Genomic DNA, 11529 nt, shown 5'->3' with positions numbered 1-11529 from the left:
CTTCCCTCCCCTGGGCACTGTCAGCTCACGTCATCAGAGGAGTACAGGGCAGTAAGAGATCTTGAGACCGTATTCTCATAACTTTCATTACAGTCTGTTGTCCTAATTGTTGTTCTATTGTTAATCTCTTATATGCCTTTTTTTTTTTTTAAGATTTTATTTATTCATGAGAGACAGAGAGAGAGGCAGAGACACAGGCAGAGGGAGAAGCAGGCTCCCTGCAGGGAGCCCAATGTGGGACATAATCCCGGGACTCCAGGATCAGGCCCTGGGCCAAAGGCAGGCACTAAATTGCTGAGCCACCCAGGCATCCCTCTTACCATGCCTTTAGAAATTAAACTTTTCCATAGGAGGGGATGTATCAGGGAAAGTAGTATAAGGCAGGTTTGGTGTTATCTGTGATCTCGGGCATACATGGGGGGGGGGGTGTCTTGGGACAGAGCCCCTGCTGGTGGCGGCTACTATTGGAACACTGTGGTGGAGGAACCACTCCAGCCCAGAGGTATGGGGATTAACCCAGACACCTGTGTCCCAGTTAGCTTGTTGAAACGTGGGCAGGATCCCTTTTTACTCTCAAGTGTCCCAGAATTTGATAAACTCTAGTTGTTCCAGGACTAAACCAGAGAGGAGAGTTCAGTCTTAAGGGTCAACCCATTTTATTTTATTTTTTTTTTTTTTTTGAGGCTTAAGAGGAAACAAAATCCTAAGGTTTCTGACCTGCCACAACAGCCAATTGCATTGCAGGTGTTCATGTGCTCACTCTGACTACTCCGTTTTGTTTAGGCCAGCGCCCCCTGCAGTTTAGGGGAATATTGCTTCCAGCCAGTGAGGAGGCCACAGCAAGACAGTGCAGCTGTCTGAACCTGGGCAGGTTTCTCACTCCAGACCAGCCCTGAGCTCCAACAAAAGTGACACAAGGACAGAAGTTGCTGTGTGGACAGAGACAGGTTTCTAAAATTAGAAACCTTATGAGAAATCAGAAAGCGTATCTGCTAATATTTAGCTACGACAGGCTTGCTTGCTTTTTTTTTTCCGAGTGGAAAAGAATCATTTGCCTCTGTTCTCATTTATTTTTTTGTAACGGATTCTTTGCACTTGTACACATTTGTGGCTTTTTCAACTAGGCAGAAAGACCAACAGGTCTTCGTCAAGTACTTCAAACATTAGAGGACTACAGCATAGTTCTCTATAGTGGCGTAATCCTCTATAAAAAGGGCAAGAAGCAAAAGGCTAGGAACGGCAGCATTTGGAAAAGCTGGTTAAGAGTGCCTTTGGCTTGGAAGACCAAAGTAGCAGTGACCCAACGGTGACAGTGAAGAAAGGGGAGAACTCTGAAGAATCATGGTTCTTGCAATGTACTTCCAAGTTTACTTATGGTACAAAAGTATTTAATAAGCGCCACACATTAGTACAGAAAAACACAGTCTATAGCTCATACTTTAAAACCACAACAGCCAACTGAAATCAGCAGAGTCTTGTTTTTACTTAAGGAAAAAATATAGAAGGTACACATTGGGAATTGAAATACACTATGCTTTTTCTTTCTAGAGGTATGATATGTCTTTTCTGGTCAGTAATTTCTCTGAAACATTGTGTTACGTCAAAGCCTACAGATGACCAGTGAAGCTGTCTGCTCTCCTACTTCTGTTGAGCTAGCTCAGTGGAACACCATCTTGGCAGGCAGATTCTGACAGGAGGAGGCAACTACAGAGACCCTACCCCCAACAGAACACCTAACAAAATGATTTATATGGAAAGGGATTTCAGAAACCTGTACAAACACTTAACATGCTGTAAGAAAGGGAGACCTTTTAGCCTACTTCCAGCATAAGCACACACTCGTTGGCGCCCAGTAAACCAGGCATGCCAACAAAGAAAGCCTTTTCGCTTTCATAGCACTAACAGCTAAAAAGCACATAGCATATAATACTTTGATCTTTAAGTGGGTAATCATGGAGGCTCCAAGATTATATCCACTAGGTTAGCCTGAGTATTTACCTATAAAAATATTTTTCTAAAAAATGCTTAAGAGGATTCTAGAAACAGACTACATCAAGGACTAGCAGAAGACAGTGATGCAAGGACTGCGAAGTGAAAGACAAGAAACTGATTTTCACATGGAGCTTCAGGTACAGGACTGAATCCTCAGCTGATTCCTAGAGCCGAGGCTAGCTGGGATGTGGCAGGGAGCTCAGCCAGGCGGCTGGCTTGATTAACAGCCTAGGGAAATGTTCCCCAACAGGAAGAACCCCCTTTGGGGCTGCAGGTCTGATGAAACGATGCATACAGAAGGCTGTGAGCACACAAGAGCCTGATGGACATGCAGAACCTGCTGAGCCAAAGTGGGCCGGAGAGGATGGGTTCTTCCAAATGCTTCTGACCTACCAGCATGTATATCAGGGGAAGAGGCCCCGGTGTGATGCCCGCCTTGGGCTTGCTCCAGAAGGGCCTGACGCAGAGGCCTGAGGCAGGGGGTCTGCTCGGGGAGGAGTGCTAGGATTACCGAACACGAGAAGGTGCTTCAGGGTCTCTGGAGGGTCAGTGGATTGTCTTCTGACCCATCAATACTTAACATTAATGAGTTGTAAAACAGAGTCAGTCTTTCCAACGTGTATTGTCACATTAGTCAGAGCCTCTTCCAGTCTATTGGGCTGGCAACGTCCAGAAAGATCCCATTGCTGGGTGGTGGGACCTAGGGCCGCAGGTCATTCTGGGAAGCTGGCACAGAAGATGATTTGCACAATGAAGTCACCACTAAACCACTGCTTAAGTCCAGTCCCCGACCTTCTTTTTCCTGGGTTAGAAAAGAAATAATCCTAAGAAGCAAGGAATAGGGGAAAAATAAAAGTCCTTTTCTAGGTCAGAACTCTGCCTCTGGCATGGGGGAGGAGGTGCTCAGGCTGAGAGGGTGGCCACAGAGGAGCACACAGGAGGGGGAAGGAGGTTATTTTGCATTCTGGTTCAGCACTGCCCCAGTCATTCTTTAAAAAGTGTCACCTCTTTTCACAGAAATAGATTTTTTCCTATGAAGAGCTTGCATTAGAAGAGAGGCAAGGTAATTAGACCTGCTTTTCAGTTTTGTCCTTTTGATTATTTATAGTCTGTAAGAGGTACCTGGGACTTGTTATAACAAAACACGACAATATAGTCCCTCAGTAAGGGTGCTGGGTCCTGCTTGGAGGACAGTAGCTTGCTCTTCTGACACCTGGTTAGCTGCCAGACTGTTGGCAGCCAGTGGTGGGGAGAAACCAAGTTTCTACTTGACATTTCCTTAGTGCTTTGATGTGGCTAACAAAGTGAGCAAGAGTGACTTACTGCTCTGTAGTCCAGAAACATTTCTTTAAAAGCCAGGAAATCTGTAAACGTGAGCAGCATGTCAAATATGTCGCCTGCCACTTCATCTTTATGGTGCCTGCAGAGGAAAAGGATGGCCTTTTCACAACAGGCTAAAACAGACTCTGTCTCTTCAAGATCCCACTAGAGGGTTGTGAGGGCCTCCCACCCAGGCAGGACCCAACCACTGAGTGCTGCCACCCTTCATGTTCATGCACTGGGGCAAAAATAAAAAAAAAAAAATTAAAAAAGAGGGCCTTTTTTTCAGAGTGGAGGAGGAGGAAGGTGAAAAAGATACAAATGCAGAGTTAAGCGCAACTCACTGTAAAGTTGTTGTGAAAGCCGCCATGTTAAACCCAGGAATCCGCTCCAGCAGCTGTTCTTCAATATACTTCTCTACCAAAGAAATCTGCAACAGTGGAAGGGATCGTGGTTTTAGGAAAACAAGGCTGCTTTTCAGAAAAGCCTGGGCTCTAGGCCTTTGCAAACACTTCCTAAGAGCCTATTCTGTGTGCCAGGCTCCATGGTGAGCACTGGGGAAACTAAACAACCCAAATACGGCGCTTGTCCTCACTGAGCACGTGCCCTGGCTCACATGGGGAAGGGGAAGGTGCTGAGATAGGTGGAGGCAGCGGACACCAGGGCATGGGACAACCCCCATGGTAGGAAGTGAGTAATGAAGTAAGTGGAGCCTTTTTCCTTGGGTAGATGGAATCTATTAAAAAAGAACGGACAGGGGCGCCTGAGTGGCTCAGTGGCTGAGCGTCTGCCTTTGGCTCAGGTCGTGATCCTCAGTTTTTGGGTTCCTGGGATGGAGTTCCGCATCGGGCTTCCTGTGGGGAGCCTGCTTCTCCCTCTGCCTGTGTCTCTGCCTCTCTCATGAATAAATAAAAAGATCTTTAAAAAAAGGGGAGGGGGGCAAAGAAGCATACTGCTGGAGGTAATTATAGGTTCTATATATGTTGAGGCTTGGCTGGAGGAAACCATCCAGGATGTCATGCTTCTAAGGCTAAGAAAGTCCCAGAGACTCAACCTTTGCTCAGACAGAGGATATCGTACCAAGAGGGTAACTCCAGGCTCAGCAAGGGTCCAGAGTTGAGACTCCTGGGTTCTGGTCTTGGTCTCCCCACCAATTGATTAATGATCTTGGTCTTGGTTTTCACTTCCACCTAACAGTCATGCCATGTCTGACTGGATGTATTGTAGCAAAAAACACAGCTGATGCTTAATAGAGAGGGTCTGAACTGTGTGTCTCCACACAGACGTGGGTTGTCTGTTTTATAAATATAATACAGTACTTTAACTGTAATTTCTCTTTCTCATGATTTTAGTAACATTTTCTTTTCTCCAGCTTCCTTTATTTTAAGAATACAGTATAGAATATCTATACAAAATACGTGTTTATCAACAATTTGTTATTGGTAAGGATTCCAGTCAACAGGCTACAAGTAGTTATGTTTTTGAGAAGTCAGAAAGTTATATGGGGATTTTTGACCACAGGGGCATCGGCACCCCAAGTCTCCATAGTGTTTAAAGGTCAGCTGTAGTGTGTGTCCAAGTCCAAAGGTCAAAAGCATATCAATGCAAGGTACAGTGAACCCATGTTATAACTGAAGTCAGGAGTATGATCAAGCCAAACTTCTTTTTTAAAATAAATTGGATGGGGCAGCCCTGGTGGCGCAGCGGTTTAGCGCCACCTGCAGCCCAGGGCGTGATCCTGGAGACGCGTGATCCTGGAGACCCGGGATCGAGTCCTGTGACGGGCTCCCTGCATGGAGCCTGCTTCTCCCTGTGCCTGTGTCTCTGCCTCTCTCTCCCCGTGTCTCTCATGAGTAAATAAATAAAATCTAAAAAAAACCCAAAAAAACAAACAAACAAACAAAAAACAAGTTGGATGAAAGCCACCAAATGCTGCGGAGGAAAAGCAACAGATGAGAACTAAACCGGATTCTAAACAATTCCTGACAGGTGGCAGCTTCTCAAAGTCCAGCATATGTCAACATCTTTTGGTTTTCAACTCACATTTTAAAGAACTCCTACTAATCTCAGGGGGAGGGAAACAAAACCACTTACATATTCATTAAAAATAGGCGTGTAGGTGAGTTTATTCTCTTCCGTGTCTTCAAACTCCTGATAGTACTTGTCCATGAAATTCCTCTGTAGTAACTGGAACTCGTCATCTGAACAACAGTAGGAAAATGTTATGCTTTTTATTGGAAACTAAAAACCATTCTGATTTATAAACAGGCAGGAATTCTCTGCCAGCACAAGTGCTTTCTCAATGGCCAGGATCTAGGAGAGGGAAAGCTAAAGATGCTTTAAGGAAGTGTTCAATAGGATACCAGTGTTCAAAAAGCCCGATCCAGTCTTTTTATTAATAATAAGTATTAGTACTTTTTAAAATGTGGAAACATATACCTCACAAAAAAATTCACCATTTTAACTATTTTTGAGTGTGGTTTGGTGGCATTAAGTACATCCCCATTGTTATGCAACCATGACCACCATTCTTTGGTCCATTTTAAAGACACCCAATTCAGGGTGGCTTGGGAGCTCCTTCACATTCCTTTTCCACAAAGGAATGGAATGGTTCTCTTATAATATGATTTCAGCAGCTGTAACAGTGCAGTGATTAAGCACATGGGCTCTGATCCTAGCTCAGCCACTTGAATTGTGTGACCTTGGCACACTTCCTAGTATCTCTAAGCCCCAGTTTTGTCGACTAGAAAATGAGGATGATCAAAGTACCTATCATTAAGGATTGCCAAGTAGAATTCAGATAAGGACGAGCATAGAGATTAGTTTATAGCAAACACTTGAATGTGAGAGAACAGGGAACGTTAGCAAGTGAAGAGAATATTACTTCTGAAAGTAAAAGGAAAGCTTCACAAATGACCCAGACTTTAGGATAAATACCCTGAGCTTAAAAAAGGGTCCTTTTCCCATGGCACACAGGGTGCCCAAAAGGGCAAAAAAACTCAGAAGTATTCCTTGGGATTCTCCCAGAAGCTGTCAGAGTCACAGGGGACAAGGGCTTACTGGTGAAATATTTAAAGTGTGAACCTTTTTGGGACCTGAAAATATAAAAGCTTGGGTCAGTCATTTTCAGACTAAACTAGACTAAGAAACACTGCTAGGGCCACTAAACTAACACAGTCCTTTTTTGCCTAATTCGAAGAAAACTCTGAATTTTCTCAAAGTTTTTCTCCCCCACGTATTTGTCGTAAACCTTGGGGGTGCGTGTCACTGCTTATTAGCAGGCCTGTGTGCACCCAAGTTAATGCACAAAGCGAGCCTCAGAACCCAGGAAAATACAGAACCAGCTGAACTATGGCGCTTTATTTTCTTCATGGACATGTGTGCTATGACTATGGTATTGGGCTGTGGTTTATGTGATGAAAACGTTAAAGCTCAAAACTGAAAAATGGAATTCCTCTTACTCTGAAATAAGGCAGGCTGTGCCAAGAGCTTCCTAACGTCTAGGGCCCCATCCCCTCCGTAAATCCCTTCCAGGACCTAAATCTATGGTTATTGTTGAAGCAGTGGGGGATGTTTGCCTCAAAAATCACAGCAAGGCTTAATATTACTCTGTGCTACGTTGAAACTGATTCGCAGCTTGCTGTTTTCTCTCAAAATGAACTCCAAACTGCAAGGGGGTAAGAACTACAGAGGGCACAGGTTAGACCGCGGCTCAAGGAAGCTTACCCATGATGATGTCCTCTAAATATCCAACCACAGCGTCGAATTCTGCATCAGAGGCAGAAGAGCTGAAAAATACATACCGCCATTAGGTGCTGTTTCAAAGAATTCGCTTAAAAAATAAATCAAGGACATTTTAAATACGCCTAAAAAAGAAACCGCAAAACGAACTTCCCATCACCCAGCTTCAACCACTAAGAATGAGCATCGTCTAAGGGAGCGATTCCGAACAGCGCGATACACTTGACACGTTGGTGACATCGAAGCTCAATGAATGGCTCCACTTTCAGAAAACCTGTCCTGACACGAGGAACTACGACAGGGGCAGGCAAAGGGAGCGACGGCCCGCCCGCCCGCCCGTCGGCCCGCCCGCCCGTCCGCCCGCCCCCAGGGTGTCGCCATCAGCGCACACCGAGCGGCCTGCGAGCGTGGGCCCGGCGCCAGCGACACACTGGCGGAGGGCGACAGGCCCGGGAGTCCCCGAGGTGGTGGCGGGTCCTCCGCCCCGTGCTCGGCCTCGGCAGCTCAAGGCCTCCGGGCTCTGCTGACGACGGAGGGTCGGAGGCAGGGGGACGGTGAAAGAGGCGTCGCTCCCCGCCCCCCCGCCCCGCCGCGGCCTCCAGGCCTCAGCAGGGAGGCCGCTGCAGCCGCGCGGTCGGCGGCGGCCCCTCACCCCGCTCCCGGCCCTCCGGGACACCCCCACTGCACGGGGCGGAGGCCCGGGCGAGCGCCGGGCGGCGTCACTCACAACGACAGCGCGAAGCTCTCTTCCTCTAGGGCGTCCATCGCCGCCGCCGCCGCCGCATCCACCCGCGGGGCGAGCGCGCCCGTCGGCCTTACCCCGCCCGCGGCCCGGGCCCAGCCTCCGCTCTGCTCCGTGGAGCCCCAGCCCGCATCCGGGAGGCCTCGCCGCCGACGCCGCGGCCGCTCACCGCCCGGGCCTCAGGCCTCAGGCTCCCCGGCGGCGGCCACGCGCCGCCCGGGCCCCCGCGCCCGGCCAGGCCTCTCGGCGCGCGCCGCCCTCGCCGCGGGGTCCGGGCGTCAGTTACCCACAGCCCGGCGCCGCGCCCCGCCTCCCGTCACCATGGCCACCACAACCCCTTCCGCCGCCTCGCGCTTCCCGAGAGCCAATCACAGGCGCGCGCTGCCCGACGCCGGGGGCGGGGCAAAGTGAGGAGCGGAAGTGAGGACAGAGAGAGAGGCGCGGGGGGCAGGCCTTGAGCCTCAGCGGCCGCCTGGGTTGGTGGCGGCTAACTGTCGCGTCGTCCCCTCTTAACGAGGAAGGAATGGAAGCTGAGGACCGCAGTTTCGCTTGCAACTTGGGGATAAATTACAGGATTTAAGAAGATTAAATAGGGGGCGCCTGGGAGGCTCAGTGGCCTAGGGTGGGACTCGGGATTTCCGCCCAGACCGTGTTCCCGGGATCGAGACCCCGGCCTGCGTGCACTCCGCGCTCAGCGTGGCGTCCGCCGGAGATTCTCACTCTCCATCTCCCGCCGCCCTAACGCCGGCCTCCCCGTGCTTGCTCGCTTCCTAAATCTTTTTAAAAAAGATTAAAGTGGGTTGTAAGAGCACTGTAAACTGCAGATTTTTTTTTAAAGATTTTATTTATTTCATGATAATCACACACAGAGAGAGAGGCAGAGACACGGGCAGAGGGAGAAGCAGGCTCCATGCAGGGAGCCCGACGTGGGATTCGATCCCAGGTCTCCAGGATCACGCCCCGGGCCAAAGGCAGGCGCTAAACCACTGCGCCACCCAGGGATCCCTAAACTGCAGATTTCTTGAGTGCCAGTCCCTTAGCTTTTGAATCTAATAATGCAGACCTCTTATAAGACAGTTGCAACCTATGTGGAATTTACATCATAAGGATAATATTCATATCATAAACATTATTCGGCAAACAGTTATTAGTTTCTTGGCTAATTAGGCGCAATAAAAGTTGACAATCACTGAACCAATGTAATCAGAAATGGGATAATTTTGTTCCAGGAAAACTCCCCTCCCAAACTCAAATTTTGCAAAAGGATTCCCGAGAGCTGATTTCTCTTTGTTTATTAAAGATTTTATTTATTCATGAGAGACGCAGAAGCATAGACAGGTAGAGGGAGAAGCAGGCTCTCTGAGGGGAGCCTGATGCGGGACTCAACCCCCCGGACCCCAGGATCACGACCTGAGCCAAAGGCAGACCCTCGACCCCTGAGCCACCCAGGTGCCTGGAGCTGATTTCTCAGGATTGGACCATGAGGCCTTATGTGTCTTTGGTTGTGTTATACCCTTGGGCCAAATGTGTGGTACATGTCTGCAGTGAAGGTTTGATCTGAGGGTCAAGATGGCCAGCCTGAGTGAATTGACATTTTGAATGGACATAAAATAGTCCAGTGAGTCCAATAGATCTCAGTGAGGGGTACCTGGGTGGCTCAATGGGTTTGGTATCCCACTGTGGTTTTGGCTCAGATGGTGATCTCCAGGTCATGGGATTGAGCCCTCCCCCACCAAACAAGAGTCTACTTGTCCCTTTCCCTCCCCTTCTGCCCCTCCCTCGCTCACTCATGCTTGCTGTCTCGCTCTCTCAAATAACATTTTATTTATTTTTTAAAGATTTTATTCATTCATGAGAGACACACAGAGAGAGGCAGAGACACAGGCAGAGGGAGGAGCAGGCTCGCTGCAGGGAGCCTGCTCCTCCCTCTTGCTCTTTCTTGCTCCTGTCTCTTGCTCTGTGTCTCTTATGAATAAATAAAATCTTAAAAAACAAACAGTGGGATCTGGAACTAAAAATGGTTACCAAGACAGTTGTATCCAGAGTGAATGAAATCAGATCTCCGAGCTATTAAATTTAGCACCAAATAGAAGACAGGTATCTATAAAGGTTTGCTGATTAACTAGACTGAGTTATATTTAAGGCAAGTGCTGGTTTTGCAGCTCAAAGCAAACAGCATTTCCTCATGACCTATTTTCTCTATAAACCATTTATTTCTTCTGGACTAAATGAACGTGCTCACCATTTTTCTACTTCTGAATCATATGCAATCAGAGTGGAGTAGGAAATGATTTCAGCTGTTCTGGATATCTATTGCTATTACAAACTACCCAAAAATTTAGTGACAACACAACAATTATTGTGCTTAGCAATCTGCAATTTGGGCAGGACTTGGTAGTGACAGTCTCTGTTCTACTTGGCATCAGTTGGGGCAGCTGGAATGGGGCTAGAGGAGCCTCTTCCAGCATGTTCACTCACATGTCTGGCAAATCATTGTTGGCTCTTGCCTGGGAGCTCAGCTGTGGATGTTGGTCAGAGGACTACTGGTTGGCAGGGAGTGTGTGTGGGGGGTGTCCTCAGTTTCTCTCCATTTAAGTCTTCCCAGAGATGGTTGAGTTTTCTCACACCATGGTGGCTGGGTCCAAAAACAAATATTTCAAGAGACAGGAATTGGAAATTGCCAGCCACTTAGGGACTGGAAACTGGCACAGTGTCACTTCCACTGAATTCTATTAGTCAAATAGACATGAAGTCCATCCAGATTTTAGGAGAGGGGGCTTAAACTTCATTTGTAGATGGGAAAGATGTCAAAGAATTTGTGGCTAATTCCACTTCACCATTTCTGGGTTTTGTCTTGTTTTAAGATTTTATTTATTTGAGAGAGAGACAGAGCACAAACGGGGGAAGGGCTGAGGCAGAGGGAGAGGGACAAGCAGACTCTTTGCCGAGCAGGGAGCCCAGCATGGGGCTGGATCCCAGGATCCTGAGACCATGACCTTAGCCAAAATCAGCCGCTCAGCCCAGGATCCTGAGACCATGACCTTAGCCAAAATCAGCAGACATGGTAGGGCACCTGGTGCCCTACCATGTCTGGCTTTAAGAACAAATGGGCACAAAGATAATAATAGGTACCCATTTACTCAGGCATGTGCCAGTTACTGTGCTAAGCATGTATTTATATACATGGTCTCTTTTTGAAATACTTGAAACTCTATGAGAAAAAAAGAAACAACTCCTAAAGGTATTATCTTCTAGATTAAGAAACAAAGGCTTAGAAGTACTTGCAAATGGGTGATAAGTGGCATCATTGAGCTGGAACTGGGTCCAGGCTTACTCCCAAGGTATGTTTAACTGTCATGCTATATATGGCTCCAATCCCTGAGCTGTCAAACAATACTCCTAGAAATCAGAACATGTTTTTTCTGCTAAAACAGAATGATGGCCTTTAAAGAAAAAATTTAAGACTCACTTGAATATATTATGTTTTCCATTAATAATTTCTTTTTTTTTAAGATTTTATTTATCTATTCATGAGAGACATAGAGGCAGAGACAGAGGGACAAGCAGGCCTCTCACAGGGAGCCCAATGTGGGACTCAATCTCCGGACCCAGGATCATGCCCTGAGCCGAAGGCAGACGCTCAACCACTGAGCCATCCAAGCGTCCCAATAGTCATTTCTTAAATCCTTTGTGGGTAAGCATTAAAAAAAATCTTAAGGGACGCCTGGGTGGCT

The 11529-nt window shown here is 47.6% G+C and overlaps 1 protein-coding gene across 2 annotated transcripts; it reads right to left on the bottom strand.

The window, feature by feature from the left end:
• Positions 1-639: 639 nt before the first annotated feature.
• ARL2BP (ADP ribosylation factor like GTPase 2 binding protein) lies at positions 640-8082 on the bottom strand. 2 transcript variants are annotated; one of them, XM_055332227.1, is made up of 6 exons: positions 7781-8082; positions 7039-7100; positions 5407-5513; positions 3657-3742; positions 3316-3412; positions 640-2816 (listed from the first exon to the last, which is right to left on the bottom strand). In XM_055332227.1, exons 1-6 carry the CDS (start codon positions 7816-7818, stop codon positions 2706-2708), a joined length of 501 nt encoding a protein of 166 aa, XP_055188202.1. In that variant the 5' UTR covers positions 7819-8082; the 3' UTR covers positions 640-2705. The 2 variants fall into 2 exon arrangements, with proteins under 2 accessions (XP_055188202.1, XP_055188203.1); XM_055332228.1 differs by having other exon boundaries at positions 640-2794; positions 7781-8079.
• Positions 8083-11529: the final 3447 nt, after the last annotated feature.

This window comes from Nyctereutes procyonoides, unplaced genomic scaffold, assembly GCF_905146905.1.
Source record: "Nyctereutes procyonoides isolate TBG_1078 unplaced genomic scaffold, NYPRO_anot_genome, whole genome shotgun sequence".
NCBI lineage: Eukaryota > Metazoa > Chordata > Mammalia > Carnivora > Canidae > Nyctereutes > Nyctereutes procyonoides.
This window is presented reverse-complemented; position numbering and strand designations above follow the sequence as displayed.

Excerpts from the sequence above, each read along its gene's own strand:
- ARL2BP (XM_055332227.1), bottom strand. The coding sequence starts at position 7,818 with ATGGACGCCCTAGAGGAAGAGAGCTTCGCGCTGTCGTT. Across the intron at positions 7,101-7,780 it reads GAGAGCTTCGCGCTGTCGTT|CTCTTCTGCCTCTGATGCAG; the intron begins GTGAGTGACGCC and ends TGTATTTTTCAG. Across the intron at positions 5,514-7,038 it reads TTTAGAGGACATCATCATGG|ATGACGAGTTCCAGTTACTA; the intron begins GTAAGCTTCCTT and ends ACTGTTGTTCAG.